General features: G+C 42.1%; 1 protein-coding gene across 3 annotated transcripts in view; it reads right to left on the bottom strand.

Moving 5' to 3' along the window:
- Positions 1-16,811, bottom strand: part of CYSTM1 (cysteine rich transmembrane module containing 1) — a 50,601-nt gene that overhangs the window by 27,827 nt on the left and 5,963 nt on the right. For all 3 annotated transcript variants that reach the window (XM_079770686.1, XM_079770684.1, XM_079770685.1), the window contains exon 2: positions 8,204-8,425. In XM_079770686.1, the coding sequence (XP_079626812.1) occupies positions 8,204-8,405 (202 nt within the window). In that variant the 5' untranslated portion in view covers positions 8,406-8,425. The remainder of the gene's footprint in view (positions 1-8,203; positions 8,426-16,811) is intronic.

Genomic DNA, 16,811 nt, shown 5'->3' with positions numbered 1-16,811 from the left:
ATATTTCTGTAATTTTAAAAGTTCTTTTAAAGATAAGGTCCCCTGCCTGGCTGACGTGGCTCAGTGGTTGAGCGTCGACCTATGAACCAGGAGCTCACGGTTTGATTCCGGTCAGGGCACATGCCTGGGTTGTGGGCTTGATCCCCAGTAGGGGGCGTGCAGGAGGTAGCCGATCAATGATTCTCTCTCATCATTGATGTTTCTCTCTCTCTCCCTCTCCTTTCCTCTCTGAAATCAATACAAATATATTTAAAATAAATAAAAATGAGGCCCCTTTCCTTTGTCCAGAACTGTGGTGTAACCCGGGAGTCGCAGCCTGGGGTAGAGCAGAGCCTCCAAAGTCAGGTTTGGAGAAGCCACTCTTCCGGCCCCTGAGCGTGCTGGACTTGGTCACCACATCTGTGTTATGCCTACCAGGCTAAGCCCTCACTGGTGACTCGGACACCAATCCTGGCATGATGTCCCACATTTCAGCACATCTCAACTCTGGGGAGCCACAATATAAGCAGAATAAAGATTTCTTCCCCATGGCTAACCACACTGACCACCGGGAAGCAGGAGCCAGGTGCCTATGGGCGCCATGCCACACCGCCTGGGCACAGATCCTGGAGCCGGCCAGCTAATGCCTCATTATTATTTGGAAGAATAAATCCTAGGAAAGATCCCTGCCACCCTAAGTGACCCCACACTCACAGGGAGGGCCCAACACTACAGTCTGGGCTCCAATCCTAGAGACTGACCTACTCTAGCCCACCCGCACCTTCCAGTTCCCTGAGATGCCCTTTACCCGAAGCAGGCTTCTTTTTCTTGCCCACCAAACCAATTTCCTCATTGTTTATATCAGCCTAACTTTTACAAGCTGCTGTGAGAAGTGAAGGGAATGTGTGTGTTATGTTTTGAAACTGAGTAAAAGTAGTATTAGAGCAGAAAACCCAGGCTGCACCTGGATGCAAGGGGACAAAGAAGAACAACGAAGCAAACCAGCCTGTGAGCACGGCAAGACTTCAAGCACTTGTTTCCCCAGGCCAGCCAGGTCTGGCCAACCCAGCCTGGCCCAGTCAGCAGGCGCCGGGCACCTCCCCCGGTCAGCTGAGTAAACTGGACCTGCAAAGAGTAATTGCCTTTCATACTCCATTACCCCTGAGTGCTGGGCAGGCCAACGCTTTTGAAAAGCAAAAGAGAATGTTTTGCATAAAGTATTTGACTAAAACAGTCTGTGTCTCTGTGTGAGAAGATGAACAACCTGAGCCTATCTTTAGGAGCCGACAGTCCCCAAGTGTCCTCATGACCCTCGGGTCCAGGAGACCTAGTGCAGTCACCAGGGGGACTTTAAGGAAGCGCTGGGCCTACCTGAGCAGACCTGGCGAGTTAACGCCTGAATTCACACGTATGTGGACTGAGAGTCAAGGTTGGTGCTGAGCCCAGTACACTTACTCAAGACCAATCTCATCTGCTTTTGTGAGAAGGAAGGAAGAGCTGCAACTGAGTGTCGCCAGAGGGAACTCCTCCTACTCACAGAGCCCGCCTTCTTTATTGCTGTGACAGATGCTTGTTATTGCTAATTTTGGAGTATTTTAAGAATATTCCCTACTGGTATACAAAAGAGCATAAAAGTTAGGAATACAACTTGAAATCAGGCAGACCTGGGTTGAATTCATGGCTTGGCGAGTTACTACTTGACTTTAGGTAAATTAATTCATCTCTCTGAATCTCAGTCTCATCTCTAACATGGGAAACTACCAGTACTGCTGTATGGATTACATAAGATAGTGTACACAGAGCACCTGAATAAGATCTAAGTAGAAATGGTAACATATTTAGTGCCTGGCACTGAATTAGAGAGAGCACTTAACTGGCAATTACTGAACGAGTGAGTGGTGTTTCCAAGGGAAAAAGGAAGATGACGTTGTAAAATATTTTTACTCATCCATGGGAGGCCACATGACACATGGAAGCATGTCAGGCTCTGGGTCAGACACCGGGGGAACATGAGCAAGGCATTGTAGCTTCTCTGAGACTCCAGTTCCACATCTGTAAACTCTGGGATAATACCACTTATGTGGCTTGCTCTGCCACTGCCCAGCTCTGACCTTGGGTAAACTCTCGTCTTTAATAAGACCCACGTCTTGTGGCCCTCATGCTAAGTAAATGATGAAGGATGTAAGTGTTCAGCACAGGCCCGACACACAGCAAAACCTCAGTTAGCAGCAGCTCCTTAGGGCCACTCGCAGAATTCTGACAGAGGCGATGAGGAGGAAAAGGAACCCAAGGCCTGAAGGAGAATGCCTCACAAGATACCCGTGCAGGCAGAGGATGCAGGGAGTGGGTCACAATCATTCAACAACTCCTTGGAATTGAGTAGTGGAATAACATACCAAAGTCCCTGCTTTCAAGGAGCTTATATTCTAGTGGGAGGAAAAAGGCAGCCAAAGAACACGTAAAGCATGGTAAGTAGGGAAAAGAGGGGGGAAGCACAGGGCCAGAGAGAGCCAAGTTGGGGCAGAGGGAGTAGGGAGGTGGATGAAAGGCCTCCCTGACTAGGTAATAGCTGAGCAAGAACCAAGACAGGGCAAAAAGCTGCAAAGATTTCTGAGGCAAGCAAAAGGCAGAGGGAAAGGGACAGGCAAAAACAAAGGCCCAGCAGGGGGAGCGGCCTGGTGAGTGGACAGGCGGCCTGTGAAGACGGAGCAGAGCCTGCAGATGTAACCACAGAAATAGCTGCAAATGGTCCTGTCCTGTTGAACAAGACACTGAGTTGTTTTTCAGACACAAGAGACCAAAACTGCAGGTCATGCAGCTGAAGCATGTGCAGGGAGGAGAACTTTGGCCTCCAGCGGCACCTGGAACCAGTTTCACCACCTGTCCCCATCCTCCCCACACCCCTCTCCCCAACACACACACACACACACCAAAGGACCAGGACAGAACCCGGACCTGAACACGGTACCCTTCAGAAGTGAAGGGTCCACTGTCCAGGAAGAGCCAGTGCTGACTCCCCCACCATAAATGGCCCAGTTCCAAGGTCCTCCATTAAAACTTGCCCCACCAGGCCTTTGGCACACTTGGTCCCCCTAACTCCTTAAAACCCCCTAACCTAGTCCAGGGAATAAGAGGGATTTGAGGCACTATTAAGTCTCCCAGATTCTCAGTTGGCCAATAAACTTTTCCTTACTCCAAACTCTGACATTTTGAGTTTTGGCTTTTCGAAGCATCAGGCACACAAACTTGGGTTCTGTAAGGTGGGGGGTGAAAGGGGGACAACCTACTCATAGAGAACTGTGCTAGTCACTGCAAAAATTCTGCTTTTAATCAGGTCTGGGTAGAAGACAGCAGGGGCAAGAGCTAGAGGAGCGAGGCCAGTTATGTGGTTATGACAGTAGATGGGATGACTTTGGGGCTGCCCACGGCTGCCTCAGGCCAGTGGGAATTCTCAGGGTAGATCAGGAATGACCCTCAGTTCCTGTCTTCCCCACCTTCCCCATGAGAACTTCCTGTTTTCACCACCTCCTTCCACCCACAAGCAAAAATTCAGAAAAATGTTGTGAGCTGCGAAAGGTTACTAACTTCCTCAATGCCCGTCGAAGTGTCATAAACTGTACATATTACTTTATTCTTCACCACATTCCTGTAATCCCAGTTTCACAGATAAGGAAACAGAAGTCCAGGGAACCGGAGAAACTAAACCTAGATTCCTAAGCCAATGCGGCTTTTGGTGGCACCATGCAGCGTCCTTGCTGGGACATTCTGTCATCTGATACCTGGCAAAGAAAGACGGCACTGAGCTGGACTCTATGCTAGAGAGGCTTCCCAGGGCAATGAAAATGCCTGATCAGAGTTTCTGATGAAGAAAGGCATAAAAGGCTCAAACAAGCCAGGTTGTAATTCCATACCTCAAGCCAATTAGCCAGAGATGCCAGACCGTTAAATTCTTTCCTCTTCTATCCGAACACTGACTGATGAGAGCACTCTCAGACACCAAGAAAGTGTGCAGGAGAAACATGCCACTCTCCCCCTCCCCCTCCCCCTCCTTCGGTGACTGTGGACTAAAGGAGAAGCCGCTCCTAACTTCTTACTGGTTGGCCAGTGACCCTGGAACAGGCGCTCTGCTTTTGCTTCTTCAAATTACAAAGAACCATAATAGGGTCACTTTTAGTTCCCTATCTACAGGCTTAGAAACCCAAGCGAAGGCCAACTGGGCTTTTGGTCTCCATGGGAGCATCCCAAGGACTCAGTTGAAGTAGAATTTATTTTATTTTAAAAAAATATTTTTATTGATTTCAGAGAGGAAGGGAGAGGGAGAGAGAGAAACAGCAATGATGAGAGAATCATTGATCAGCTGCCTTCTACACGTCCCCTACTAGGGATCGAGCCCACAACCTGGGCATGTGTCCTGACTGGGAATCGAACAGTGACCGCCTGGTTCACAGGTTGATGCTCAACCACTGAGCCACACCAGCTGGGCAGAATTTGTTTTATTTTAAATCAATATGTTGCCAAATATTGCAGCCCTAACCCAGAAGAGCATGTATAAAACCCAGTATCTGGATTCAAAAGAGTTAGCTAGTAAGGGAAGGGTCCCAAGGGAAAGGGACCAGATACCTAACATGAAGTCACAACCACCTTTCGACATAGTGATACTGCCATTCATTCAACACATATTTACTGAGCATAAACATTGTGTCGGCACTGTTCCAGGTGCTCTGGAAGGGGAGGTAAAGGAGAGAAACAACGGCCTTCGTGAAACAGGGAGGTTCAGTAACCTGCCAGATCCTAGGGTTACCGGGGTTTGAATCCAGCTTTCTCATACTCCACTTAACTCTGTTTACTAGGAAACTGGTGCCCTGCTGTAATTAACAGGGTTTTGGGGTAGGGGTGGGGGGCTGAGGGAAATAGGAGAGGGAATTGCTGAAAAGGAGGTGTTTTCCTTTGGTGGGTATTTGACAATCACTGCGGAATCTGTGTTGGATTATAGCAGCAAGGCATCGGGAGGAAATACGTACTTATCTTGGAATCAGGACTTATATCCAAGCCAAAACTCACTAAGCCTCTCTGGGCTTCAATTTGAATCTCTAAAAAAAGGAGGTTAGCCTAGCAGGAATAGTAAATGGTTTCCTCTTACCTAACAATTCAAGCCTATTCAGAGTGGCTGAAGCCACATTTGGGCTGAGCAGAAAGAGCCACAACTGATTAGTGATGTCTGCTAGGAGCGTGGAATGGTGATTAACCTGGGTGATCATCTAAGGCTTCTCCCACTTCTGATGATTTAATAAGGTATCTGAGTGGGAGTCATTTCAATTTTGATGACAGAATTAAAAAACCTCTTCTTTCATGACTTTCTAACCAATTCACAGAATGTTCCTTAACAAGACAGACTGCCTATTTTCTGACATGACATTGGAGATACTGTTGTGTTTAATTTTTAACTTTAAACGGTCTGTTACTATGACATTTTTACAAGAACCTAGAAGAAGTTTTGTTCTTTAGATGCTCCACTGAACAGGAGTTCATCCTCACCACTGGGATTTGTGGTAGTGTTCCCAAAGGGCTCCCAATCCATACGCCATTTGCAATGTGGCCTTTCCCTAGACCACATGCTAGGTAGACCTGTGGCTGCTTTGACCAATAAAAGTGCGATGGACGTGATGATGGGAGAAATCTGGGTGAAAGGTAAACAGAGTTGTTTGTACTATTTCTGCAATGCTTTTGTAAGTTTGAAATTATTTCAAAATTAGAAGTTAATTAAAAACAATTTTTAAGAAAGGCCTGGTAGCTTCCACTTTTGTACACTATCATGGAAGGAGCCCACTACCTGAGGCTGTCACGCTGTAAGGAGGCCCAAGCCAGACACACTGAAGGGCCATGTGAAGGAAGGGGAAAAGAGAGATAACAGAGAAAAAATCCCAAAGGAAAGGACATTAAATAGCTTTCAAATGCATTTATGAAATAACTAGAGGCCTGATGCACGAAATTTGTGCAAGAGTAGGCCTTCGCAGCGCTGGCTGCCTCAGCCCTCACAGCCCCGGCTGCCTCGCAGCCCCGTCCCCTGCCCACTGGTTGTTCTGGAAGGTTGTTCAGCCATCCGTTCTAATTAGCATATTAGCTCTTTATTATATAGGATGATATAAACAGAGCCTTTCGCCCTAAGAAGAATTAAGATATTATTTTCTCAAAAAGGCTGAAATAACACCAAAGGTAAAGAAAGAAGATGAAGTCTGTATATTTTGCAAGTCCAGAAAGCACTTATTCTAGATAAGCTCTATAAAGTTCCACATCCATCGAATGCTAGTTACAGTCAGTATAAACAATACAGGTCAAGAAAGGGCCTACACACTATAGACCATGGAAGACATAACACCAGGCAGGCACTGGGCTGAATCTATTGGGTAACCCAAATGCTAGGCTGACTTTTCTTTTCATTGACATATAACATCTAAGGTAGTGCACAAATAGTAAATGTACAGCTTGAAGAATGTTTATACCCGGATTAAGGTAAAGAAGATTCCTAATACTCCAGAAGGTTCCCTTGTGCCCTTCCCAATCAATAACCAACCCCACCCTCCCCCCCACTCCATAGCCAGGAGTAAACACAATTCTGATCTTCATCACTATTGATTATTTTGGCTTGTTCTTGAATTGCACATAACTGGAATCATACATTATGTGGTATTTCAGTCTGCCTTCTTTCATTTATCACAGGGTTACCTTGTCTTGAAGCAGAAAACCGGAAACTGAGATTTATTTTCAGGAAATCCCCCTCTGATGTCACAGACCTGAATGCCAAATACTCTGATTTTACTGGCTATACTTCCTGCACTCTTCTGAGCATGAGCTATTTAAAACTTACAGCAAAACAGAATCTTGGATTGTAAAAGCTTTCCTTCAAGATAAACCAAATCTTTTAAAGGTATGAACATCTATTCAATCTTAGCACAGCCTCTGATCTGACACTATAAAAGTATTATTTTTCCATATTGAGTGTAAATTTCCTCAAACATATTTTTCTTCCTTGGAATCCACCCATCCTTAAGAATCCTCAAATCCTGAAATAAAATAAGCCATTGATTCTGTTACTACTTTTGATTAATAAGGGGATAAGCTTTAGGAAAATCTCAGAGGCAGCCTAAGGCCCTAAATTCAGATGAATGTGGGTCAGAAAAGACAGGAGAGAGATAAGAGTACAGCAAGAAGTTACAGGTACAAGATTCTTCAGCTGAACTATCCGAATTAGACTCTGGGATCTGCCACTTCTAGCTGGATGACCTCGGGCAAATCATTATTCCACTCTGTGCCTCAATTACTTCACTGTAAAGTGGGAATAACCTCATAGGATTGTTGCAAGGATTAAATGTTAATGTATATATAAAGCTCTTATGAGACCACATAGCACATAATAAGCACTCAATAAAAATTAAGCTGAAAGAGCTGTAAGAGAGTAACTATTCCACAAAGGTTCTGAGACAGTCATAGCAGTCACCAAGACATTTAGTACAGTGCTTCTCAAGATATTTCCTTTTTAACCCTTCACAGACTGATACTTTTATAAAATGCAAGCTCACATGCTTGAATGTCAGGGAAATATCAAATTGCTCTAAAGGTTTCTAAATGTTTACTCTCACTTTCTGTGCTTATCTCATCATAGCCCAGTAGCTGCTCATGGACTGGCGCTAGTGTGCAGAGTAAATGTTGAGGAGCACTGTTCCAGCACACAAGGACTCACAAGCCAGCTGAGAACTCAGCCAGCAGGTTAAACAGAATTATGAAAACATGTTAGGAAAGAAAACCAACCCCAATAGTAGGGGCAAGAGGATGACTTGAGGGTCAACAAGCTGAGATAAAATAATCCCAACAGGTTAAACCTGAAAAACAAAACTGACAGCCAGAGCAAAAAGCCAACTGGTCCTTCCCCGCACCAGTGCTCCAGGAGGTGCACCCAGAAAACATGTCGGCCTGGAAGTCATCAGCCCCACAGGGAACAAGAGAAATCAAGAAAGTAGGCAGAACTGACTCAGGTTTCCTGAGAAAGAAGTCCTCTCAGGAATAAGAAGCCACCCTAAGCACTCACCAAGCTTTGAGAATGTCAACCACGGCACACAAAGGCCAGAGTTTCTTCTCTGCCAAAGAAAACTGGCAAATACTTCCTTTGGTGACGTGGGACTGCGCACACGCCCCCACATATCCACCTATACACACACCCTTCACATACCTGTGGTTTTAGGAGGCTCCTGAGGGCCGCCTTGCCAGCCGTACTGTGGGTATCCTTGGTAGGGGTACCCCTGAGGAGGTGGGTAAGGTCCCCCCATAGGTCCTGGAGGGTAGGCCTCAGGCCCCATTGGCTGTTGTGGATAAGGTGGGTACGGGGCCGTCGGACCAGGGCCCGAATACGGTGGAGGGTTCCCTGGGTTCATTAGGGAACTGCAGAATATACCTAAAAGACAAAGAATAAAAATTATTTGCATTTAATCAGTGGAAATCATTAGGAAGAGAATTTCAACCCAAGAGATCATTTATAAAATGCCATAAAAGTATTTCAAACCTCTTGAAAAGCTTCAGCTCTGCCTACTTTGTTTCCTTCTCACCATCATAACTGGCAAATATCTTATGTATCTGTTTATTAGCCTTTGTCTGACTTCCCCACTAGACTGTAGGCTGGGACAGCAGAGATCAGGTCTCTTCTGAATCATCACCGTGACCCTAGAGCTTAGCATTGTGCCTGGCACAAGGCAGGCCCCTCAATAAATGTGTTGAGTAAAGAACAGGATATTATTTTGTGTTTTAATTGCCTGAAATGTCCATAAATGTGACTGGATAGCTCTAAAAAAAAAAGCACAAAGTCTAACAGCACTAATTGTAAGTCAGATCAGCAGACGCTGACCCAGTACTAGCAGTCCTCCCATAAACAGGGTTGGGCCACACGGGGTTTTCTAACAAGCAGCACTGCCAGCAGTGGCCGACCAAAGCGTGTAACTGCCGCCACCGCCCTGGGCACTGGGTGATCTGGTTGCTCCCCCGGACCCATACCTCTAAGCAGCTGAGCAGCGTGCTCAGTCATCACTGGGCAGGGGCAGAGCTATCTACAGAGGATGCTTGAGCATCTCCCCTGACCATCCAGGCTCCTGGGACCCTGGAGCGGCTCACCAGGAACCCCCACTTGTGTTTATAGGTTCCTGTTCTCAGTGGCTTGCTTCTGTGAGGGAGGCCATTGCTTCCCAGCCTCCAAGCCTGTAAACCATTCTCCTGATTGGGCTTCTAGTCTGCAGGGCCAGCATCTCATTTCCACAGTGCCCAACACAATGACTTCCAGAGGAAAAGCATTACTGGGGAATGCAAAGTCCACACTGGATGAACAGGGAGATACCTGTCATCTTGCTGCCTTGTACTATTACCCATCTCTAGTATTGCTATTAAACTCTTTACCTATTTGAGTTTCTTCTATCCTTAATTAAATAGTAAGTTAATAAAGGGAACAGTCTCATACCCAAAACTTACTATTTTGAGTATTACTAAATACTCAGTGAATACTTAATTTCGTAAATACTTAGTATTTACTAAATTTTACTTAATTCTTTTTCATAACATGCAATCAAATAAGTGACTCTATATGACTCTACATGAAGAACAGGATAGCCGCCCAAACCGTTTGGCTCAGTGGATAGAGCGTCGGTCTGCGGACTGGAAGGTCCCAGGTTCGATTCCGGTCAAGGGCATGTACATTGGTTGCGGGCACATCTCCTGGTGGGGGATGTGCAGGAGGCAGCTGGTCGATGTCTCTCTCATCGATGTTTCTGGCTCTCTATCCCTCTCCCTTCCTCTCTGTGAAAAATCAATTAAAAAAAAAAAAAAATATATATATATATATATATATATATATATATATATATATATATATAAAGAACAGGATAGCCATTAAGTAAGGATCCTCAGAAAAATCTGAATTAAATTAACAGACTTTGTTGGCTGCCCACACAAGAACCATATCCTCCCTTAGTAACAGTAAGAGAAAGAGAACAGCAGAAGTCACAGAAACAGCATCTGTGCTGGGATCAAAGTCCTTTTGAGAAGCAGGACCTCCCTGATGGGAATCAATTATTCTCAAGCTTGTACAGGAACAAAGCAACATAAAAAATTACCTAACACTAACATAGTCTAGTTACAAACCACTTAACATAACCAAAACACAAATGAGCTTTTAATTTAAGGTCTGATACTAAACTTTGTAATATGAACGTTTTCCCTTATAAATTTGGTCAGGTGAAATGTAAGTCCTACTGGAAGGATCCAATGTAAACAGTAGAAATTGTAGCATTAAAGACAAATCATAGCTCCAAAAAGGGACAGTGCAAATGGAGTAGCAGCCAAGATCCATTAATAGATTGTATTGCATGACCACTGCTATCCGAAGATCCCATTCAAGACATGTTCAGTCACAGGATTAGCAGATATTCAACGCTACAATGAGAAAAGCAGTAACTATTATTTGGAAAAGTGGTCCATAGAGATAAGATCACTATCAAAAACCTCATCAAAGTAGAGGTGTAGGAAAGAACAGTATTTTCCGTTATTATTTTAAAATTACCTGGTAGCCTGGCATTGAATTTGTAAGCAGCACACTGGGGAATTTTCCCCTGGAAAAACTAAAGAGCCCCAATGGAAAAAAAAATATTGATAACTAAAAGCTGAGGAGATTCCAAGAAATAACTCGCCCAGTCACCTCACAGTAAAGCCCGTATACACAGATCTTCTAATCAACTTTTTATTACCTCATATATAAATGAATGGACAAAGATTATCAGACATTTGGAGAGAGCATGCACTATAAAAGACAAAGTAGAAGAAAAACACATACCCTAATATCCAACAAGAGAAAAGAGTTAAATTATAGTACATCTACATAGTTCTTTTGCTGACATTTTGATTTGTTTTTGAAGCATTATGTAATAATTTTAAGAAAAAATTTAAAGCTACATATTCAGCATGATCCCAAGTTTCTTTACTATAAATACTGATATGCTATATAGCAAACCTCCAGATAACCCCGATTACCCACTAAAGGACTACAGAAGGAATGCTCACATATCCAGACCACGTGACATCCATTATCCAGATCAACAGTCATCTAGAGGATTACACTCTCGGACAAATCCAGAGGCTAAGAAGGCAGGACTGACTTATCTCAAGAATGTACTTGTTACTATAAGAACTCTTAGCTTTCTTCTTCAAAACACTCTGGGTATTGCCTACTTGTATTTCCAGCTTGCAAACCCCGACCTTTGAATAAATTTTTAGTCTTTATTTCTAGCAAAGCCTCCAGACTCTTTTTGAGTTCATTCCACAATATTCTTGTGGGAGTGTGGAAATGAACCTTGATCCTCATCCTTATAAACAAAAAATAATTCACACTATATCATGGATCTATATATGAAAAGCTAAAACAATTAAGCTTTTGGAAGTATATAATGTACTCATGACTTTGGCAGTATTTACCTTATGACCCAGCAACCCTACTCTTAGATCTATACTGAGATAAAATGAGTGCCTAAGTCCATTGAAGACATATGTAACAATGTTCAAAGCAGCTTTACTTATAATAGCTCCAAACTAAAAACTATCCAAATGTTCACCAAGAGCAGAACAGATAGATTATGGTATAGTTAAATAACAGAAAATTGCTCAGCAATTAAAAAAACACACACCCAGAACAATATTACATACAATAATGTGTGTGTGTGTGTGGGGGGGGGGGGGGGAGGCGGCTAAGAGGTCTTATAGTAACAAGTACAGACAAAGGTGAGCAAAATAAGCCAGACTCAACAGACACCACACTGTATGATCCCATTTATGTGAGGCTCAAGAACTGCCAAAATGGAAGAGGCACAAGGACAGCCTTCTGGGATAATGGAAATGTCTACATCTTGAACTGAGTCATGTTTACGTGAATGCTATGAACTCACCGAGTTGTACATTAAGATTTTCACACTTGCCCTAACCGGTTTGGCTCAGTGGATAGAGCGTCAGCCTGCGGACTGAAAGGTCCCAGGTTCGATTCCGGTCAAGGGCATGTACCTTGCTTGCAGGGCACATCCCCAGTAAGGGGTGTGCAGGAAGCAGCTGATCAATGTTTCTCTCTCATCGATGTTTCTAACTCTCTATCCCTCTCCCTTCCTCTCTGTAAAAAAAATCAATAAAATATATTTTAAAAAAAAGATTTGCACACTTTAAGTCATACAGTAACAGCAGACGGACAAAATTTGGCAAGAAGGAAATATCTGGCTGGAATGATAGGCAATTGTTATTTATTTATATTCATTTTTGTATTTCTGAAAGTTTGACTAAGGCAACCTTTATGGTCTTTTAAAAAATATATATTTTTTATTTATTTCAGAGAGGGAGAGATAGAAACATCAATGATTAAAGAGATTCAATGATCGGCTGCCTCTTGTATGCTCCCTACTGGGGATCGAGTCTGCAATCCAGCCATGTGCCTTGACCAGGAATGTGCCTTGACCTCCTGGTACATAGGTAGATGCTCAACCACTGAGCCACACTGGCCAAGCAAGTTTTCTTAGTGCTTTTCATGCTACCACTTTTTTTTTTTAATGCTACATGCCTTTATAGACCTTCTATTCACTTCCAGTACCCTGATTTTCTTCCTATTACTAATCTTCTCCTTGTTGGTAACCTATTTTATATCTGCTTTTCACAGTGATTTTTGTAATTGTGGTTCTTTTTTCACATGACACTTCAGCTCCCTAAGTTCTTTAAATGTTTTCTTTCTGCTTCAAACTGAGAAGTCAGACGTGGGATAAAAAAGCAAAATTCCCTTAATTTTCCATCTTGTAAATGATCTTATGGTCAAAGCCAGACGCCATGCTCATCCTTCCATCCTTACCTATCCTTCTTGGGAATTTATAAATTGTCTTTAAAGTTTAAAAACACGAGATCAGATCTTATTCTAAAGAACTCCTCTGTGTCTTTTTTTAACTCCCTGATTAGCTGGCCTTTTAATAGGATCTTTGTAAATAGTTTATTTTCTATTCTAGGTCCCTCAATTTTTCTTGATTTTCATACCCACAATTTTGGGTATGGTTAGGCTTAAAAAAGCTTTCGAATTACTGGTTCTGTGCTGTTCTATCATCTCGTTTGCAGTTTTTGTAAACCTGTGGACCCAACATTAGTGGTTCCAGGCACTACCGAGATAATGGTAATAAGCAAGAGACAATTTCTTCTCGGGCTAGTGAGAGAGACAGACATTAACATCAGCAATTATGCTAAGAGAGAGGAAACACTTGGTACTGTGAGCTCAAAGTAGAGGCCACAGGTCAGGGAAGTCAAGAATGCTTCTGAAAGGAAGTGATGAACAACTGAGAGTTAAGCATATACACACAGGTCAAGAGATAACAATCTGTGAGAAAGAGCTGAATGCATTTGAGGAATTAAACCGATTCATACCCTGGCAAGTGTGGCTCAGTTGGTTGGAGTGTTGGCCCATGCACGGAAAGGATGATCGAACCCGAAAGGTTTCGGGTTCCATTCTTGGTCAGGACATATACCCAGGTTTTGGGTTCAATCCCCAGTCGGGGTACATACAGGAGGCAACCAATTGATGTTTCTCTCTCACATCATTATTTCTCTCTCTCTCCCCCCCCCCCCCCCCTCTAAAATCAATTTAAAAACAACAACAATATATCCTTAGGTGAGGATTAAAAACAATACAACAAACCAGGTTCATTATGGCTGAAGCAGCTAGTATGAAATGAGGCCAAAAGGTCAGCTCACAAACAGCCTTGCTAAGAAGAGGATCATTTCAGGATTATTGCAGCTTCCTTTTCAACAGTTATTCAATCTCTTTTTAAAAGATTCACATAACTTATGTTTACTTTTTGAATACTATTGGCAAGCCTAATATTGTTTATTCATCAATATAAGTACCCACTACATGACAGGCCAAGTATGGGGGATATGAAAGAAAGAATTATCTAGCTGGCTTGCTCTTCCCCTTCAGTACTGCTAATAAAATTACCTTTTCTATTTGTCTGTTACTGCATCAAGTGGAAAATGCTAGAATTTCTCCAAATTTCAGGGATGAGGATAGTTTGCCTATAAAGACTAAACAAAGTTCACTTTGGGTGGTTCAGAGGGTGGTCACCTCAAAGAGTTATGCAAATTTACTGAAATTGAGGTACAAGTACAGCCCCAATGACACCACCAATAGGGAAAGTCATTCCACACATACATGTGGATATCTGAGCCCCAAAGCCACAAGAGAGGCAGTCCAGGACAACAGAACTACACCAGGAGATCTCAGTTATCATAACATGGACAAGATCTTTGTTTTTATGACTTGTTCATTATTTATAACACATTTTGCCTTGTTCCCATTTCCTAAGTTGTTTTTCTTTTACAGGCAGACTGGAAGCAGATGTCCTGTAGTGTTATTTCATTCTTGTCCAAATACTGATTTTGGAGTTGGCCTTCTAAATATTATTAGCCATCCCCTACCTTAATCACCATCTTTTGTTTGCCAGAGAATTCTACCATGCCCTGAGCTGTCCTCATATAATCAATGAATGACTAAATATTAGAGCTTATCTTTTGCATCAACATTTTGACTTGTGGCTTTAGAATAGCCTCTCCGTGGAATACACAATGACACATAGCTTAGAAATGGGACCCTTCCTGAACAAGGACATCAAAAAGCACATGGCGCCCTAGCTGGTTTGGCTCAGTGGATAGAGTGTCGGCCTGGAGACTGAATGGACCTGGGTTCGATTCCAGTCAAGGACACATGCCTGGGTTGCGGGCTCGATCCCCAGTAGGGGGTGTGCAGGAAGCAGCTGATCAATGATTGTCTCTCATCATTGATGTTTCTATCTCTCTCTTCTCCCTTCCTCTCTGAAATATATATATATATATTTTTAAAAAAAATGCACATGGAGGCAAAAAATACAATAGTGGATCATCTATCTCTGAAGCCCCATCCTGGAGTAAGGAAGGTTCAGAGACTATCTTATTTTATTTTCCTTTCTCACAAACAATATTTGATATAAAAACTACACACTACTTTTATTACTCAGTTTACATGAAACTAAAAAATCTACAAACTATTTAGTAACATGGTTTGCTAAAGCCATTCAGCCATTATCGCCAATATTAAAATAATACAAAAATGTAAGCATTCTCCACTTGTCCTGACACATCAGATTAGGAGAAGTCTGAAAAGTCATACCCATATTAGTTACCCACAGTAGTTTAACATTATTGGAAAATACAGGGAGGGGGCAAAAGTAGGTTTACAGTTGTGAGAATGCAAAACAGTTTATTCTTGTATTATTTTCCAGAAAAACAACTGTAAGCCTACTTTTGCCCCACCCTGTATGGCTATAGCCAATCAATCTCACTTCCCTCCAATATTAAACTTGGTAATGTACATCTTAGCATTCTTCCAGCCTTGTAAACTGAGGGAATCCAGAGAAGTTTCCTTCACCAGAGGATAACACATCATCTGCTAAAATCCTTTTTCAAAACTTTCTATACAGAACTCCTGGCTGGATCCAGGACCTGCTGCTCTATAAGATATAAGATCTAAATATTAAACAGCCCTAAAAAAACATTGTTACCTGAATATATCAACAAATAAAATAGCCTACCCCTCAGCTGCCCAGGCACTGGTATACCATTCCTCCCTAATGTTTGGAGGAAACATCCTTCTTTTTATAGAGGGCCCATTCTTTTTTTTTTTTTTTTTTTTTTTTTACAATTTCTTCAACAAAGACACATTCTTAAGTGAAATCTCAAATAAATGAAAATACCCTATTCTTTGAACCAACAATTTTGTCTTTAGGAATTTATCCTACAGATATATACTACTGCTAGGATGCAAAACAACAGACCCCACCAATTTTATACACAGAACTTTATAGCATACACACATTAATTGTAGCATTTGTTTATAACAGTTAGATAGTACACATATTACATGTGTAAAATATACAGGTTCATATTTATGTGACATATAACATCCCAAAGGTCCATCAATATGGGAATGATTAAATAAACCACGGAATTTCCCAACCATGGAACTGCTATTATTTGATGCTTAAGAAAAGGAGATAGAATTACATGTGCTGATATGGAAAAGTGCCAACACAGTTAAAAAAGCAAATTGCAACACAGAACATTCTACTGTCCCATTTGGGTTTAAAAAGTAAAGTTCTATTTCTAGACCTGAATAAATTAGTTATATTAATAAATATAATTATTCATTAAACTGTACTTTTGTTTTATACACGCACACATACACACACACACACATATATATATATACATATCATATATATATACATATATATATTTCTAAACATATTTAACAATGAAGTTAAAACCCCTGTAATCATTTTTTAGTAGAGTCTGCCACATGGCTTTTAAGAGAAAAAAATCCATTTCTTAACTCATTGAGCAGGAAAGCCATGCTTCTAGATCAGTGGTTCTCAACCTTTCTAATGCCGCGACCCTAGAATACAGTTCCTCATGTTGTGGTGACCCCCAACCATAAAATTATTTTCATTGCTACTTCATAACTGTAATTTTGCTAGTTAATGAATCATAATGTAAATATCTGTGTTTTCCGATGGTCTTAGGCTCTACAGCAGTGGTTCTCAACCCACAGGTTGAGAACCACTAGCAGGGTCGCCTAAGACCATTGGAAAACACAGATATTTACATTACGATTCATTAACAGTAGCAAAATTACAGTTATGAAGTAGCAACGAAAATAATTTTATGGTTGGGGGTCACCACAACATGAGGAACTGTAT

The sequence above is a fragment of the Cnephaeus nilssonii genome, assembly GCF_951640355.1.
Source record: "Cnephaeus nilssonii genome assembly, chromosome: 5".
NCBI lineage: Eukaryota > Metazoa > Chordata > Mammalia > Chiroptera > Vespertilionidae > Cnephaeus > Cnephaeus nilssonii.
Note: the sequence above shows the minus strand (reverse complement) of the source record. Positions and strands in the feature narration are given on the sequence as shown.